General features: G+C 46.7%; 1 protein-coding gene across 6 annotated transcripts in view; it reads right to left on the bottom strand.

Annotated features, from left to right (window-relative positions):
- The window catches only part of LOC126067813 (serine/threonine-protein phosphatase 4 regulatory subunit 1-like), a 107,190-nt gene that overhangs the window by 5,420 nt on the left and 82,877 nt on the right, over nucleotides 1-18,893 (bottom strand). For 2 of the 6 annotated variants that reach the window (XM_049870061.1, XM_049870065.1), the window contains 12 exons: nucleotides 17,282-17,389; nucleotides 16,403-16,468; nucleotides 14,034-14,192; nucleotides 13,148-13,320; nucleotides 11,669-12,174; nucleotides 9,374-9,567; nucleotides 5,745-5,840; nucleotides 4,686-4,904; nucleotides 4,263-4,424; nucleotides 3,256-3,356; nucleotides 1,219-1,339; nucleotides 285-419 (listed from right to left, as the gene is read on the bottom strand). In XM_049870061.1, coding sequence (XP_049726018.1) covers nucleotides 285-419; nucleotides 1,219-1,339; nucleotides 3,256-3,356; nucleotides 4,263-4,424; nucleotides 4,686-4,904; nucleotides 5,745-5,840; nucleotides 9,374-9,567; nucleotides 11,669-12,174; nucleotides 13,148-13,320; nucleotides 14,034-14,192; nucleotides 16,403-16,468; nucleotides 17,282-17,389 — 2,040 coding nt within the window. The remainder of the gene's footprint in view (nucleotides 1-284; nucleotides 420-1,218; nucleotides 1,340-3,255; nucleotides 3,357-4,262; nucleotides 4,425-4,685; nucleotides 4,905-5,744; nucleotides 5,841-9,373; nucleotides 9,568-11,668; nucleotides 12,175-13,147; nucleotides 13,321-14,033; nucleotides 14,193-16,402; nucleotides 16,469-17,281; nucleotides 17,390-18,893) is intronic. The other 4 variants (XM_049870062.1, XM_049870063.1, XM_049870064.1 and 1 more) reach the window with 4 other exon arrangements.

The raw sequence follows: 18,893 nt of genomic DNA, 5'->3' as shown, positions 1-18,893 counted from the left end.
AAGGTGCTAGAAGACCAGGGCCTTGTCCACTCTCAGTCTCTACCATCCAGAGCCCGTCTGCACACAGTAGGCGCTCAATCGCTGCTATGGAATGGATGACTGTGCCAGCTGGGTAACCTTGGGCAAGTCCCTTCAGCTCACTGGGTGGGTCACACTCTCCAGTAAGATAAGGAGGGTGGGCCCACTGATCCCCAGTTTCCGGCTAGTGCCCAAGGGCTGGGATTCTCTCTCTGGTGAACGTGACATCAGCACATGGCAGATGTACACCCAGGGGCCATGCTAACCTGACAGATGAAAGCGAAAGCTTGCCTTCCAACCCACTTAGGGCAGTGCCGGAACCTTACGATGAGTTCATTGATGAAATTTAACCCCAAGGCACTTTGGCTGTGGGAGTAGAATTTGTGCAGAATCGCCACGGCCTGTGAAAAGATCAGAAGAGCAGATGTGAAACACTGCCCTCTACTTGCATTACAAATACCACTCCACGTGGAAACCAGACATTGTCATGCACCCTTCCTCCTTTAAAATGGATTTATAAGGATGAGGGACACACATTTCTGTCATGGTAATCATTAGAACACAGAGAAAAAAGATGCTTTGTATATGGCTACACACACAGGCACACACTTGCACGCACAGACCCCTTCATAAAAGTGAAATTTACAAAGGAATTGACACTGGAAAAATACATGACTAATATTAAGGTTCCAAATTTTAGAGCACGTCCCCTTGCAGAATAATCATCAACTTCCAGAACATGTCATTTTTATACAAGTTTAATAACATCAGAGTCCCTTGGCAAATCAATGTTTTCAAAAGGGATGTTTTTCTCTGTATTCAGTTGGGGTAAGCTCACATAAAACAGAATTGGGTTCTCTGTGCTGGAGTCTTTGCTCACTAAATACTTCTCTACAAAAACATGCTCAACAGCAAACCCAACCCATATTAAAAAAAAAAAAAAAAAAGCCAGTATTTCAAGGGTTTCCCATTCAAAGTGATTGATCTATAATTTCCATCAATGAAGCATACAACTTAACAAAAAGCTGTTTTTCAAACTGATACAGCTACAATAAAGTTCTTCGTTTCGAAATTTAAAAGCTGGTTTCATAGGTAAAGCTGCCGAATTAAGCCCAGAAAAAATAAAGGAATGAAAATGGAAGATACATAAGCATTTCTATTTCCAAAAACCACAAAGAGAAAAAAGCCTTGATGCCTTACTAGTCTGAAGGAGATCCACCGAACTTCAGAAACTTTATCTGCACACAGCTTTAAAGCAATATGCGTTAGGTAATCATAAACATCCTGGGGGTTATAGAGTTCCAAAATCAGTATCAGCTGTCTGAAATGGAAATCAGAAATCATTCTTTTGGCAAAAACAACAACAAAAAACACCTTATTTATTTCTCATTATTCTCATTTCGTCTTACAGATAAAAACCACCAGGCTGGGGGTGGCTGGCACTGGGGCCCGGTGAGGCTGGCAATGGAAAAATACAAGAGCAGAAAGCTCCGTGGAAAGTACATGCCAGGAAGTATGGGAGAAAAGAAATTTTTAACTCTCCCTCACCAAAAAATAAAAATAAAAAGGAAATGAATTAAACTTCAAAAAACAGAGGCTGAGAAATTTATGTAGATGGACTTAATATTTCAATGTTAGGTTATCATCTTGAAAGCACATAAAACTGTTTAGAATCAGATAACATAAAAATAGCCAGGAGGCCGAGGCTCCCAAAGATTGGCTGATCAGGGAAAACTCAGATGAGATTTCTTTCACACCCTCTTGGAGTTCCTGAAACTGCAAATTAAATTTTTTGCTTCGGCTTGTCTGCTCAGAGCCCTGCACTAGGGTCTTCTGAAACCTGGCAAGTTCACCCAGAGACCTGCAGCCTTCCAAAAATACAAAGAAAAATTCATAAGCTAGCTGGGCGAGGCCACCTACCTCCGCAGCTTTTGCTGTTTGCTAAATGGGGCTGGGGGAGAAGGGGAGAAAAATAAATGGCATTATTTCCACACAGGCAACTAAAGGAAATGAAAAAGCTATCGGGAGGAAGTTAGAACCAGAAGCCAGGAGTGCCGGTGAATACTCTCATATCAAAAAGCACTGTTCTCAGAAAAATGATACCAATATTGTGGGCATGGGGACACGGAATTCATATCAGCAGCTTTGGTTTCAATAACCAGGCAGAGATGGGAGATAGGGCGCCCTCCGAGATAATGCCGGGATGGGCACCCTTCCTGGCCTCGCCAAGCACCAGGCGACTCGCCCGCGGTCCCGCAAGTGGCCACCAGAGGTCGCAAAGCTTTCATGGAACTCTCGGGCCTGTTTTTCTCTGTTCTTCTAGAACACTGAGCTGGGAACAGGGCACAATGACTGAAAACCTCAATCTCTCAGATTAAGCATAATGATTAAAGATCACTGCAAAGAAAAGATCTTTTAGTTTGCCCCTGGCATCGGCCAAATCACATCCTGAATAGCTGCAAAAGCCTGACGAATTTCTGCGGGGGAGATGACCATCTGAGAGAGAACAAAGATGCACACGAAAAGGAGACAGAAATGAACCCCCACACGGTGAGAACCAAAACCCAAACCACCACCGCCGCACACACGGCCACGCAGCCTCCCAGAAAGCACCCTGTACATATCAGGGAGGAGAATTATTAGTTCAGTGATGTTTTTCATTCTTTTAGAAGCGGTGAAACCTTTGTCATTTCCTTTTTGCTGGCACAACAGGAGTTAAATAACTCCTTTACAGACACAATGATGTACAGATACGAGCCACCTTTGGGGACATTTTTATTTCATAATTGTCTGAGCTGGGTTAGATCTTTTCATACCACTGACGACAGCGTGATTTTCTTTAGGAGCTGAAGTGCGTAGACCACACTGTACCCTTCAGAGAGGACTGCACTCAGAATGTTCAAGAAAGCTCTGGCAAAAAACTGCTCTGATTAATAGGAAAATATTGAAGAGCAGGTGATTCATCTTGTATTTGGTTCAAATAAATTGCCTTCCAGAGCAGCAGAACACTCTGATTCAAAAGTGTCTCGAGCCCTGTCTTCGTCTGGAAATCAGTGTCTCCCCGGAGACCATGGTATTTGTTACATGAGTGTGGAATTCAGTTTATCCCTAAATAAAGGCATAGTCTCTTTTACCAAAAGAACACCATTACTCCTAGTTTAGAAATCAATTATTAGGTAGGAAAATTATTATTCGGTCTCATTTGCCTTCTCCTCTCCCCAAACAGGCTTTACTTACTCTGCTAGTTCATATCGAAACCTCCAATTCCTGTTGTTATCAGTCACTACAAATTCTTGAAGCTGATAAAGATATTCTCTCCTCTTGTCTGCGTGAAGCAACTGTTTGAAAAACAGGTGTATGTAAATGAGCACGTGTACTCCCTCAAGACCCCGCAACTGCCCACTGTCACTGCATTTCTGATGAGACACTGGTCACTGGCAGGAACTCTGCATTTCCTAGGACCTCGTCGTCTGTCACCGGCGGCGTGGCTGTGAATCAACACAGCGTTAAATGAATACTTCCGCCCTTTTCCCCTGGCTAGCACAAGCATGTGCGTTTGAATTCCTAAATACCCCTAGGACCCTTTCTTTCATAATTTCCTGCCTAAATCAAACAAGCATGTGTATGCTCAGAAATCCTGCTGTGTCACGGGCAGAGGCTGCTTCCCAGATCGTCGGCGTGGCTATCACCCTCTGCATTGGGGACAAAGCCTGGACCAGTGCAGCCACACACCCGAGTCCTTCAAGGGCAGCTCTGGCTAGTGTGGATGCAACTCATTAGTTTCTCTAGGTCATTTTTAAACTCTTATTTTCAAACTCATTATTCCTTTAGAAGGAGGGGGGAAAAAAAGGCAGCAAGAAGAGAACCAGCAGTGTCTTGCAGAAAAAGCCCTTCATGAGGAACTGAGATTGGATTTGGCTGGGGCTTGTCCCCGGGTGCCCTCTGGGCACATCACGTCATTACCCCAGCCTCGGTTTCTCCTTTTTCACAGAGCACGCGAGGTTATGTAACTGGCATCCTCCCTAGAACTGAAACTCTCAAAGACAGGAAGATTAGGAGGAAAGACATAAAAATACTCAGCCTTCACTGGGGGAAGGGTAAGAGTTTAAGATTTGGGATGGTATGTTTTCATGAAGAAACCGAGACGCTGTATTTTTTTTTTTTCATTCACACCTTACATATCCAGGGTTTTAAGAATGTGGGAAGACAAGAGGTTTCTGTTTTGCTTCTCACCCTCTTCCTACCTTTAGGAAATCGTACAGGTGTTTAAGGACCCCGATGCGCACTTCATCCAGGTCCTTTAAGAATCCGTTGAAGATGGGCACCAAGTCGGCTGCCGTTAACTGGTCCCCGAGAATCACAGCCAGCTCATGAATGGAGAAGGCCAGGGTCCGACGCACCTTCCACTGTCAGCATGCGGCAGACAGACAGACAATCACAGAGACCAAGCTGAGGTCTGTGTTTATTGAGATCTTAAATGGCATTTCTAGAGCCCAACTAATACTGGCAGGTGTTGGCCACGTGAGGCTTGATTTCATCCGAGACCAGTCAATACCCAGTTTGTACCCACATAAAGCAGGGGGCAGTGACCCTGTGCCCGCTGCCCTTTCCTTCCCAGCGGGGGACCCACCCTACTTCTGGGTGCACCGCTGTGCAAGCCACTTTACCTGCACGTCAGAAGCCAGCGTTTCATAGGTGTCTTTCAGGCAATGCCAGTTCTGCCGGCCCAGGGCAAGTGCCACCCCTGGGAGGCTGTAGGCACAATGCTTGGCTATGTCGGTGTCCACGGTCTGGGCACGAGCTGGGTCAGTCATGGACACATACTGGTCAAGGAGGGGCTGAGGGATGATGTCCTGGGCGATGGGAGAGACAGGAAAACCACCGTGCTGGTGGGAGAGAAGGCCAAAGAACAGGGGAGCACGAAGGTTCAAGGGGAAAACAACCAAGCAGAAACGTGTCGGCTACAAGGCCTTCCTAAAGCCACTTTCCCCTAAAGTGGTGAGCTGCTTACGGCCGTGGGGTCAGGGATGCAGGTGGGGTATAAACTTGGGATGAAGTTGAAGCAGTGCCCGCCACTCGCCTTTTTAGAATCAGTGTTTGGTATCTTTTAGGAAAGTCTAAAGAGCAATGTTTAGTCACACTAGTGCACACGGCTCTTGAGGATGGAGATAGTCTTCACTTTTCTTGTAACTGTCCCCAGAAGGCCCAAGACCCTAAACTGAGTCATCACTGCTTTTTCCCAATGATGGGACGCCTCCTTCATAAAACATCATCCCACTGATGTTTACCTCCATGAGGGCAATGGGATACAGCAATTACAAAGCATCCAAGAGGATGTATGTGGTTCAAGAAACCAATCCACAAGACAGAGCAAGGTCCGATGTTAACAAAAGAAGCTGTCAAAAACTTTTTGGAGAAGAAAAGGGTAAATAACTTGGGTGAACAGATGCTAAATATTCATGTATAGACACCAATTTTTTTCTCCTATTTGGTTTACTAGAATATCATTCTAGATTGTTCAGAAGACTTTAAACACATATTTTAGAACTTTTTTTTTTTCAAGTTGAGAGGTAATATTAGCAGCAGAGATTATAAACTAAGAGATGTAATTAATGATGGAAGGAAAGTACTTTGGTTCCAATGGCCATTCTTAAATGTAACTTTCAAGAGATGCAATGTTTTGAGCTGCTTTTCTTTCAACAAACATACATGATATTTTCACAAACCTGTAGTTTAGATTTATTCTCTTCATGTGGGGTTGGGTTGTGCCTCTGCTCAGCCTGCAGAGGGTCGCTGGTCCCATCGTGATCTTTGTCTGGACCCTGCAGAGTTAATCTGGCATGTTACCAACTTACTCCAAAAGTGGACGCTGCCCAGCTGCTCCCCCTTCAATGAGCCCTCTTTCAGTGCCAGCAACAACTTCTGGCATTGACAACCTAGACCAGAGCTTCCCTGGAAGAAGTCAATGGTATCTTCCCAGATGCTAAAAAACCCATTTGCACAGCTATATATGATGCTGTATAACCAGTCATTGTAAATGCCAAGGAAAACAGACATTGTATGTTTTAATTTCAAGACTGCTTAAGGCCCTTACAAAACCACAAAGGCACAATTGCTGAGTATCGTCCACTTCAGTCGGCATGTACTGTTTTGTAGTATACTGTTTTCTGAGGGTTAACTACTGCCCTCAAGTAACAGCCACATGTGTAAGGCACAGACAACCAACTCCAGAAGGAAGGATGGGGCTTGCAGAAATGGCGAGGCAAGCAGCTCCAGCCCTTCCCGGGAACCAGAGTTGGCAGCTGCGCTGGGCCAGGGAGAGGGGACGCAGGGGGAGAAGCCCATTTAATGTGAGGGAGAAGATGTGACTGGTGAAAAAGTATTCATTTGAAAAACTGTGGTCGACTTTCATATATACAAACACTACTAATACTTGCTGATAAACCTTTCTTTGCATTAGGTTAACAATTAAAATGAGCGGGAACATTCAATGGTAACATATTGGTCTCTGATCGTTGATTAACATTAACTGGCAAGGACCTGACCTTCTCCTTCAGCCATGACATGGATTTCCTACTTGCACTTGAAATGTCATACTGTCTACCAGCTTAACAGGTTCCGACAAATCAGCTCAGTACGTGACCCAGGAAAGTCGATTAATATACCGATAGACGCCTCGTCTGCCCGGAGGCATGCCACCAGACCCTTCCGTTACCAAGGATTTCAGTGAAACGTGCTGTTTAACAGAGCACGTGATAGAATGCCAAGATGTTGGTCTGAGGACCTCAGACCTCAATTCCTCCAACTTAACAGTAATTCACATATGCTAATAAACTGTGCCGCTGGAATCCGTTGTTATCCATTTTAGGAATTAATTTTATTTCCAAGTCTTCAGTGCAACTGTTAGGTATAATGCTCATTCCAGGAGCTAAACTAAGGCATAAGTAAGCCACTACAGGAACCCCTGGTGGCATAGCAATTAAGTGCTACAGCTGCTAACCAAAAGGTCGGCAGTTCGAATCCACCAGGCGCTCCCTGCAAACTCTATGGGGCAGTTCTCCTCCGTCCTACAGGGTCGCTATGAGTCAGAATAGACTCGACGGCAACCGGTATTTGGTTTTTAAGCCACAAGTCAAGGCAACCCCAAAAGGTATTGAGTTCATCTCCCCAGTAAATCCCCACCATGGCGGCACTACCCTGACGCTGCGTCTCCTGTCTCTGACTGAATCCCGACTCCAGGCAGTGACTCACCCTGCCCACAGGGGCATGTTCTCTACCCAGCCTGCCATGCTGACCCCATAACCACATGAGGCCAGTGATGAGGGGTGGGGGGAAGACTGGGAAGGGGCCTGAGACAGGGTGTGAAGTGTTTCTGGCCAAGGTTTTCCTTGTTCTTCAAAGGGGCAAATGGGAAGAAATGGTCCCTCTCCTTCCACTGGGCATTTTCATGCCCACAGGAAATAGTCAGGACAAAATCAACATACCAGAGGTGGCCTGGGCTGGCCGGGGCGGGGAGGGGGGGGGTGATGGTGTCAACATGGAGCTGACCAGCCCTAGGCCTGCCAACCTCTTCCTTCTTCCTGTCTTCCACGTGAGGGGACACTTTCCTCAGTGTTTAAGCCTCTGTAAGTTTTTTTTGCTTCCTGTCCCTTCTTTCACAACTGGGAGCATCCTGACTGACACCACCAGAGCCCTGGCGGCAAACAGGCCAGCTCAGGAGCCCAGACTTCCTGCACCATGACACCAAGGCTCAACTGAACATGTCCTTTTATGACACGGAACTCAAAAGAGCGGCTCCATGGAACCTACTCTTCAGTTTCACGTCCGTTTATGATAAAGAGGCCCACATATTTAGCACATCCCTCACTGAGGTAAATGCACCCACACCTTTCTACCTCATATGTGGGACACTCCCATTCCAGCTCACGAGGACAACTTGAGTATTCTTGCCATTTTTTTCCAAAATAAAGAAGCAAAACAGGACATCGCTGCATTTTTTACTAGTCAATCTTAAAGAACTCTTAAATATTTTACATTTGGGCTTTTTAAATATTTGTGTTGCTTTGCTTTATTGGAGCAAGCCTAGGGGGCAAGGAAGGTGATGAGTCAGTCCAATCACTATAATAAATTAAAGTTTGTACACGGATAAACAGCTGAGGTTCTGGCCCTGGAGACCCATGAGTTGGTAGGCATTAACCCTCACAGCACGTGGTGAGGTGAGGAACCAAGGAACTGAGAGCTTTCAGATCACGGCTGCCACTCGAACTTTAACTTCCTCTTCTTAACCCAAGGAGCCTTGGTGACGTGGCGGTTAAGCACTGGGGTGCTAACCAAAAGGTTGGCAGTTCAAACCCACCAGCCACTCTGCAGGAGAAAGATGTGGCAAATTTAATTTTATTCTTAAGGTCATGTTTTAGATAAAGATGACAGCCTTGGAAACCCTATGGGGCAGTTCTACTCTGTCACATGGAGTCACTAGGAGTTAGAATCAACTCGATAGCAGTGGGTTTTTTTGTTTTGTTTTCTTCTTAACCCTGACCCTCTCCCATCCCCCCCTCCACCGCCCCGTCATGAAAGGCCTCAGCTCAGAGTGGCCAAGCAGATGCTTGGTAGGAATCAGGAAGGCACAGAAGCATCCAACCATGAAGGCACGAGAAAGCTTCTGGAGAAACTCCAAGTAAGAAAACAAGGCTCCCTCCTCACCCACTGCCAGGGCCTCAGTCACATAGGGCCCAGGTCTCACAGGGCCCAGGTCTCACAAGGCTCAGGTCTCACAGGGCCCAGGGCTCACAGGGCTGAGGTCTCACAGGGCCCTGATCTCACAGGGCCCAGGTCTCATAGGGCCCAGCTCCACGCTGCAGAGGGAGAGATGGCGAGCTGGTTGGTAGTCATTGCTGGGTTTCAAACCCTTGTCTCTGAGAAGAAACGTGTGGTATCACTACTGGAGCAGCCATGTGTTAAAGAGCTCCATGAAATGAGGTGATCCATTGCAAAGCCTCTGTCAGCCTTAACTTCTACGAACTACATGCATTCACTCTCCACTATTAAGAGACGTAAACGTCTGCCAGCAGTGAAACAGAGCATTTATATGGTCAATCCGCCCAAAGAGCCCATTCTCGCCATCTTTGGAGAAGAGGGAAGGCACTTTTTGGTCTCCCCACTCTTCTTTCTGTGGAAGAGACTCAGGGTTATCAATCACCTGATTGATTGGTTGTCTAGTTATCCAAAACATGACCTTAAGAATAAAATTAAATTTGCCATTTATCATCTCTGCCAGGATATGTTAATAAAAGCAAGTGCAGCTTTGTGATTTCTGTCACATCCTCGGTGGCTGAGGCACCAGGCAGACACTCACTGTGCTTTGTAATATCCTGGCCGCGGCAAGCGTGTCCGGGGAGGAGGAGGCAGACAGCGCGATCTGATTTCCAGAGGCAGAGGGGGGGTCTGCTGCGGGCACTTCATTTAGATCTCCTGTCGGTTGGCTCTCTGACGCATTCTCGGAGTCAAGCTGGGCGGCTCTCAGAGCGGCTGATAAGACCTGAACTTGAGCTGGAGGGAGGGAAGTTTCCAGAATTTTAATAACTTTATTTGGTTTGGGGACTCACTTCAGAGACGTCTTTCTTCAAAACAGCGCAGTGTGCATGAAGCCACATGATGCAGGTGAGCCACACAGACACACACTCCGCACGTCTGCACCCGGCCTAGAGAAGGCAGAGATCGTGCTCTGGAGCCTCTGAACAAGCCCTCGGCAAGGTGGGGTACTTCCGGCTATTAGCGTTAACTGTCTCAGCCAGACACCTCGCACAGAGCATCAAACCTCAACTCTAGAAGCCTCAATTAGGAAAACCACGCTCCTTCTGTCACCTTTCACAGAAAGACGTGATGTTCCTGAACCACCAGGTCATCTGGGCAGTTCATGACTGGAGGAGGGGCGCCCTGCTCCCCCATTTATAAAGCAGGATGGCTACCTTCTCCACCAGCCACACACACGCACGTGTACGCGCACATGCCTGTGAACACACACACACGCACACTCCTGTAGTGTAAATCCACTTCTGCACAGATAGTAAAGGTCTCGCTCACCAAGCCCCGAGGACTATTCTTTCTTCCCATGCACAGTATCCTGACTGATGATCCTCCTAAAGAGTCAAGGTCACATATTTCACACCCCTTTCTGTAAAAATAAACCAGATGTTTCCACGCCTCCCACCTCCCATGCACGCTCGCACACACGTGCGCACGTACACACACATACACCATGCTCCCTGCATCCTGCTTTCTACCAGTTACATGCAGTAGGCCCCACGACTCATGATGACGTTCACAGCTTCTAGCTGGCCCCCCACTGGCAGCACACCCTCCCCATGGCCCAAGCGATGGTTCCAGCCACAACCGGCTCGCAAATACCCTCCAAGTCATTTATTTCTGAATCTTCTGGGTCACAGATCTCTCTGAGCTCTGATGAAAGCTGCAGACCCTTTCTTACAAAAAAAAAATTATGTGTGCGCATACACACCAGATCTGACTGGCAATTACCTCAGGGAACAGACAGAACCTCTGAAGCTCACCACCCCCCTCCTTCTCTAGCCAGCGGGTTACCAGTCACCCCCTAAACCATGTCAAATGTCACCCCCTCTGTGAGGTCCTCCCCAGACATCCATCCCCTCTGCTCCCAGGGACCACCAGCTTGCTCCCCTGAGCCTCCAGGGCGTGTCACAGCCACACTGTCACAGCCCTACCCACCCCTCTGGGTAGTTGTACACCCCTGGGTCAGTGCTGGGTTTGGGTCAGTGGTCTCAGCCCCCAGCACTGAGCCTGCGATGGCCTTGGGGGTCCGTGCATTTTAGAGACGTGTTTTCCAAAATCAGATCTTTGTCTGTAGCTCTTATAAGTGGCATGTTACGTGAGCTCGCCCCTTCAGCAAACATGTACCTAATATCCTTTATAAATTTAAGGACAAAGACTAATCAGAGGGTGAACTGGATTTCCACATCTCCTTCCCAAAAGCCTGACAAGACTCTGCCCAGCAACAGCGGTGCGTGTTGTTTTCCCCATCTCTCAGGCTCAAGGAAGAATACAAATATAGCACCACTCAGGGAACAAGAAGAGCCGTGACAGTGGATATGGATTGCAAGGTCTGTCCCCAGATGAGACACTCGGTGGGGGCACTAGTCAGAAAATGAAAAACACCCCAAAGAAGAAGTTGTAATTTTCCTTCTGTACCAAGACCAAAGCCTTAAAGTTTGCCTGAGGGCTGAGTTAACAGGGTCCAGAACAAGCTGCATCCTTGGCTGCTGGTAACTACAAAGGGCCTGATAACATGCGGAGCAATGAATGGTGTGCAAAGAGCTAGTGACACATCCACTGCAGCAGAGATGCCAGGGACTCCCCACTTCTGCCCATGGGCACGATGGCAGACAAGGAGACAAGCTCCTTGTGCAGGTCCCTGCACAGAGACCTCTCTGTCCCAGGTGTGGTAAGACTGAACAGGTGTCTCCTCTTGAGACAACAAAAAAAATAAAAATAAATAGCTACATGGCTCACACGTAAGTGCTAACCCACATGCACACCTGGGCAAGTGAGAGTGGCGGCAGGCTGTACACAGCACAGACCAACCCACCTGCTCTTTAGTCACAAAGGCGACGTTTACCTTGGATGTCTGGGTCGTTCATCATGTCCTCCTGCAAGCTATCAAGGACTTTCTGAATCTCACTACTGGGCACACAGCTGCTAGGCACCGTCTTGGAGCCACAGCAGATGTCTTCCTGCTGCCCAGCCTTGCCCAGAAGCAGCTCCAAGTCCTTGCTTATGTCAGGGAGAGGGGTCTGCCAGTACAGCAAGTTGCTGAATACATCCTCGGGACTGCCTGGGCAGGCTGAAGAACCTGGTCCAGGGTGGCTGTTGGCAGGGCGATCGCTCAAATCAGGGAGCTTGGAGAAGGCACTGGGCCCGGGGGAAAGCCTGGGCAACCTGTCTACAGCCACGGCACAGCCTTCCGTTGGGTCTTCTGTTGGGCCATTAGGGGAGCGACTGACATGCGGGGAATGGCTGGTTTCCAAGAACGTCCCTTCCAGCGGCACATCTGGCTCTCTCTGCACAGGCTTCCTTGAACTAGGTGGAATCGGTGGAGGCAAACCTTGAGCACTGCGTAACAGACTGGGAAAAACATAGGACCCACATCCTCGCACCTCCGGGCCTCCTCCCCCACCCAGCCACCTGACCCGCCTTGCGTCTCCTAGTGCCAGCGGGCAGCGAGAGGAGCTTCCCGTCAGCCCCCTTCACTCCCCGGGGGTGTTCTGTGCCCTGAAAGCCCCACATGGAGGCTCGGCCAACCCCTCTACTATGCAGTTACTCAAGGGGAGCAGGAGCCCCATCTTCTGAAGACACACCCCCAGGTGCGAGATCCACTGCTGACCAACACATCCACCAGTGGGCAGGCATTAGGAAATAAAGGTGCAAACTGCCTACGAGTGGGCTACTTGTTAGCTACTGGGAAAGCCTCCGAGAAGGGAATGCTGCATGTGGGCCTGACACCGAGCGGGAACTCGGTACCTTCTCATGGGGGAAGGATCAGGAAGGATGGACTCGTCTTAAAAAGGATTTGTATCACCTGAGATGTCAAACTGTCCACTGCTACTCTCCTGACTAAGAGCAACAATGGAGAGATGCCCATAAAGTGCCTGGGGCTGGGATAAAAACTCCCACGTCAGTCACCACACTAGAAACACGGAGCAGAACCTACTAATGGTAGGTTAGGGCACAGAATATCCTACATCACAAAAGTGTGTTTGGGAGACCTGCCGACTTTCTTCTTGTAAATTATCCAAAGAACTTCATTAATTGAAAAGTGAGAGAAAATTCTCTTTACAGGTTATTTAATCACTGCTCTCAATGAATATTTTATCTAAATTTAGGAGACACAGTAGCTTCATTATTTATAACCCAGTAGTCACGTCTCAAAATCATTATTGCAATTACTTTTTGCTTCTTTACATAATTAAAGCGTTAATATCCCATCTTGCCCAGAAGGTCACTGTTACTAAACCTCGGGAGGAGATAACTGCTAGTGTTTGAGGTGGACGCTGGAGATGAAGCAGGGGTCCAGGTGCCCATGCTGGCGGGACCTTACCAGGCTGAGGAGGTGTCAGCACAGCTGCCTGGAGGAGGAGAACTTGAGCCTCGGGCCTGGGCTGGGGGTCGGATGCTCAGGATCCCATCTTCTCGGATATACAGGCCAGCCCGGGAGGGGTTTGCAAAGGTGGAAATGAAGGGGCCCAGGGACTGGAAGGCGGCCTGGCGCACCTGAAACCGGAGGGAGCAGCAAGCTGAGTATAGCATCGGCCCAGATGAGACGTCTAAGCATAACTCCTGCTTCCTAAGTCGTCTCCCGGACTTAAACAGAAAACGAGGGAGCGCCAGGCCCCACTCTATGTTTCTGATTCTTCCAGAATGTTAGTCCGCATCAGGTAACACCAGGCTTGGTAAAGTGTTTGAACAGATCTTATTAATCATGCCGAGGCAAATTCCTGACCATAACAGAAAAGGCAACAATCCACAACTGTGGTTCTTTCCTCCTGAGTTCCACTGGCCATGACCTCCATGCTCTAAGAGTGTGAAGGTCCACGGCGCTGTCTTAATATCCCCCAAAGCTTTTCAGATTCTTAGGAGCCCTAATTCTATACCAAGATCCCTGGTGGTGCAGTGGTTAAAGCGCTTGGCTCCTAACCAACAAGTTGGTAGTTCAAACTCACCAGCCACTCTGCAGGAGAAGGATGTGGCAGTCTGCTTCTGTAAAGACTACAGCCTTGGAAACTCTATGGGACAGTTCTGCTCTGTGCTACAGGGTTGCTATGAGTCAGAATGGACTTGACAGCAATGGGTTTAGTCCTACACCTAATGATGCCAATCTGTTACCGCATGCGCCAAGTCCATGGGCACACATGTGGACACCCACGTGAGGCCTGTGACCTTGCTATGGACTCACAGGTGCAATACACAGTCAAGTGCTGACTTACCCATCGACAGGGGTCACTGATGAGCCTGATAAAGAGCGGCGAGAGCCTGGCCCTCCGGACCTCAGGTGACGTGGTATAGGACACAGCCATGAAGCACTCCGCACAAGCTTTTCGCATCCCCCAAACATTATCTGAGCAGAGCTCAAAAAACTTTGGGATCTACCAAAGCAAATAAAATAGTGCTACTCAAGACCAGAGCCACAATAGGTGGATCCAGATAGAACAGGAGAAAAATGCAGAGCAGAACTCAAATTCTTTAAAAAATTCAGACGCACTGGACAGGCTGAGACTGAAGGACTCCCCAAGACTATTGCCCTGAGATACTCTTTAAGAAGCAAAACTACCCCGTGAGGTCGCCTTTTAGCTAAATAACAGACTGGCTCATAAAATAAATAATATTACCTGTGGTACTGTGTTCCTTTAAAATATCATCTATGTGAAACCAAATCATCAAAAATTAAAGCAAAAATGAGAAGGTAAGAGGACAGAGAAACTAGATTAAGGGAAACAGAACAACCAGAATGGAAATAATGAGAATGTTCAAGCATTTCAAAAAATGCAACCAATGTCACTGAACAATTTGTGTAGAAATTGTTGAATGGGAACCTAAACTACTATGTAAACCCTCACCAAAAACACAACAAAGTATTATTTAAAAAAAAAATAGTGCTACTCAAAACTGGGTGGGGCCCGTCTCAATGCTGGAGTTAAGGCATACCCATGAATTAATAACAAAGAAGGGGGAAAATATAATGGTATAAAGGGAATCATTTGAAGCAAATGGAAATCAAGGTAAGTAAAAGAGATAAACATTCCTTTAAGATAATTTTAGTAAACAGCTTGGTTAAATTTAATAGAATAATAGAGAAAACCCCCCAAAAAAGTCTGAATGATGGATCACTGTTACATGAAGTATAGAGAAAAACTTTAAAATTGAGTGGGTATCCCCACTAGCTCTCCCATTCAGGGTATCACTGTCTTTAGAGTACCTTACAACTCTGTAGTGATAGAAGGCAAGCTGTTACAAACTGAGAGTACTGCAAATAATCCCTGTCCACAGAAATGCAAACCGTGCTCGCGGGTACAGTTGATTATCACCCTCGATACTGACCAGTTTTGAATCCGTGTGTAAACCCACTTCAGCACCCTTGGTCTGACCATAAACGTGTGGTACAATCACTTCTCCATTAACGTAGCTGTGATATCTTAACTGGTTCTCTCATTAATAAACGAGTGAGGTCAAGTCTTTGGCAGGAGTTCATTTTCTGTCTGCATGCCAGTCATGATTATGTTCTCTTCTAAAATCTATCCTTGAATAGGATCTTTGTTTTTAACATCCTAACATAAAATAAGTAGACTAAAATGCTTCACACGTGGAAATATTACGTGATCATGAACATGTTCATCCATAGAAAGATTACCATGTGGGCCATTGCTGTTCCTCAGTAACTAGAAGGACATTCAGAGCACCAGCCCATTAAAAATTATTCTTGGGTTAGAAGTAGACTGACATGGTTTATAATAAAACGAGCTTCTAAACATAACCTTAAAAATCAACTTGAAGATTCCACTTTCTGAGGTTAACTTCCGATCAATAGGTAGTGTATCCTCTCAAATAAAAGTTACAAACATTTATGCAGCTCTCTAGGACTGGGCTAGACACTGGGGACAGAGATGAAAACAATGGGTCCTGTCCTGAGGAAGACCTCAAGTGAGGGTCCTGCCAGGTAGGGGTCCATTGAGGGAGAGGGCAGTAATGAGCAAGGTTACTTGAGGGGGCTGAAAAATTACCTGATGTGGCTAGAGAAGTGGTTCGTCCAAATCATGAGGGACCTTATAAGAAACAGAGATGTCCGGGCCCTACCCTGACCTGCTGAATTAGAATCTGTAGCAATGGGGCACCAGCCCTACCCATAATTCAGCTGTACAGCCAGAGGTGAGACTGGACCAGGCCGGGTTCAGAACTTAGGATGGTGAGGCAGGAAAGGGAGCTGAGAAAATGCACTAAGGGTCTGTATTTTAACCTACAGACTGAGGAAAAATCCCAAACGTTTTTGAGCCCTGGAGTGAGGTGGTAGAGCAGTGTTCCAGAAAGAGCAGTCAAAAGGGGCTTGACCATGAAAAGAGAATCGGGGAGAGTGACCAGCGAGGGGGCAACAGCAAAAGTCCACAGGGAAGACCTTCCACTCCACAGAGCAGCTGCCTAATGAAAAATGTTAACTTCAGGAGTCACAGAATTTCAATCAGAGAAATGCAAAATTGAGCTAGCATTTCAAAGCAACAGAATTGTAAAGGTAAGACTTTACAACTGACTTTGAAACTCCGCTAAGACGCGAGTCAGCAATTACAACTTGCAAAACTTCACATACCAAAAACTTCTCAGTGGCTTCTTGTCCAACGGCACAACAAATATCACCAAAATTTGTAGCACACACCTTAAAAAGGCAAAAGGCATACCCATTAGTCTTAGTTGTCTTTTTGTCTTAACAAATTATGAAAATGAGTAAGCCGCGTGACAGTCGTCACACCACTAACCAGCAGCCAGACCGCTAACGAGCACTTGCTGTGCCCGCCACCCACGGCACCACACCAGGTGCTGCTAGTGCATCCAGAACAGGAGATTTACAAGAGGGTAACCAGATTCGAGATCTTTCTTGTTCCAAATTGATCTTGATACACAATACATTCAGTTAGCAATAGGGCAAAAGAGACCTTAATGTTCTCCGGGCTGTAAACGAGATCAATCGTCTTGCCTATGAGTCATGATGAGACATCAGGGGGAGTCGGACAGTCAAGCCACAAAGAGCAAGCTGGAAGATGAGGCCGCTAAGGGAGGGAAGGCCATGGCCTTCGAAAGGAAGAGCTCAACTCCGAGTGGCCAGTGACCAAAAGGCATGCAGGATTGGGACTGCAAAGATAAGAGAGGCCCCTGGGGCAAATCACCCCACTAATGACTCTCAAGGTCAGTTGCCGAGGTGGCTAACAACAAGCCAGCAGCGGTCCCATGACTCATCCGCCTGTGCCTAAAAGCAACAGGTTGACTCAGGCAGACTCCTCCCCGCAGGTCTCTGCATTCCCCAGCAGTGAAAACTGACAACATACTTCAGATGTTTTCCTGACGTGGTTCACCCAGGCCACATTTTTCCCTCCAGACTGTTTCTACTGAAACAGAAACTTTAGAGGAATCAATTTTTATGTTTTTGTTCCTGTTTTTTTAACTTAAGAATTTTGAAGCTAAATGATCCAACCTTCCGGACTTGAAAGAGCTTCCTGTCACCACACAGCTCACAGAATCGAGGCAGCAGCAGGCGTACAACTGTGCTCTTGCTCAGCATTGGAGCCATTTTGCAGATTATCTAAAATAACAAGACAGTGAGAATCATGTGAGGGCATATGAGTCTCAGGTAACACTAACGAGGAATATTCAAAAAGCAGACATTCAACATGCTGGCAAAACATGCAGGAAGTACAAATACAGAACACCTTCTTCTGAGCTTTTTGTTAAGTTATATAATCAATGCAAGGCCAGATATTTCTCAACTTTTACTCAGATAAGAGTTTTCTTGATGCTCAAGAGTCACTGCTTGCCAGGTGCCCACCGTGAGCCCGGTACAACTAGCATGTGTCAGCTGATTTTACCTTCCCACAAATCTTATGACATGGGTATTATTTATCCTCATTTTCCAGATGAGGCATCTCAGGCTCAAAGAGGTTGAGTGATGTGACCAAAAACAAATAGTGCTGAGGTGGGACATGCAGTAAGAGCAGAGAAGGGTGTACTGCCCTTAAACAAATACCAATTATACATGGTAGCAAAGTCTAAACAATGATTTGTGGGCACTAGAGAGAATCTGGAGCCCTGGTGACACAGTGGTTAAGAGCTGGAATGCTAACCAAAAGGTCAGCAGTTCGAATCCACCAGCTGCTCCCTGGAAATCCTATGGGCAGGTCTACTCTGTCCTGTAGGGTCACTATGAGTTGGAATCAACTTGACGACATCAGGTGGCAATGGGGGAGAGGATTTAAAGCAGGCAGAAACTAAAGGAGGGAGTTTCTCCTTCAAAGAAGGGTAAAGTTTGCATTTATGCTGCTTTTTGCCTGAGGTCACTTCCATTCTGCATGGCTGTCAGTGTAACTAGACCTCAACAAGAGCTACAGTTTAATTGCCTTGAGAAGTCAGAGGAGAGAGTTTAGGCCACAAGAGCAGCTGGAGAGTGAGGGTGGAAGAAAGACAAGCAATAGCTTGAAGGCAGAAAGAACTGTGTAGTTTCCACTGCTCTCCACTGCAGGGAAACAGAAGCTGAAGTTTGAACCTGGCCAAGTTAACCGCTTGCCAGATCAAAACCAACACTCTTCAGGAGAAACTAACAGAATCCAGAGTTTCTACAACACTCATCAGCAAGGTCCAACAGACAATTAAAAATCCACAGACATGAGAAGAAACAGAAAAATGTGACCTATACTCAAGAAAAATACAATCAGTAGAAACAAACCACAGAAGACCCAGGTGTTATAATCAGCACACTTCAAAAGGACTTTAAAGCAGCAATTATAAATATGTGCAAGGACTAAAAGTACAATAGGGCCATAATGAATTAACAGATTGGGAATCTCAACAAAGAAATGGGAACTATAAAAAAGAAAAAAGATTTCCGGCAATAGCAGAATAGCTTGGTCACACTAACCCACCTGCAGATAACAATTAAAGAACCTTGACAAAACATAAAAAACAACCAATCGAAGGCACTGGAGAGCAATCAAAAGGCAGAAACTTAAAAGATGAACTGCAATGGAGGACACCTGGAAGTAAGACCCAAAATCTGTGCCCAAAATCTGCTTAAATCTTCAGCTGACTGCCAA

The sequence above is a fragment of the Elephas maximus genome, chromosome 25 (genome assembly GCF_024166365.1).
Source record: "Elephas maximus indicus isolate mEleMax1 chromosome 25, mEleMax1 primary haplotype, whole genome shotgun sequence".
Taxonomy (NCBI): Eukaryota; Metazoa; Chordata; class Mammalia; order Proboscidea; family Elephantidae; genus Elephas; species Elephas maximus.
The sequence above is the reverse complement of the archived record's forward strand: the minus strand, read 5'-3'. Positions and strand labels throughout refer to the sequence as shown.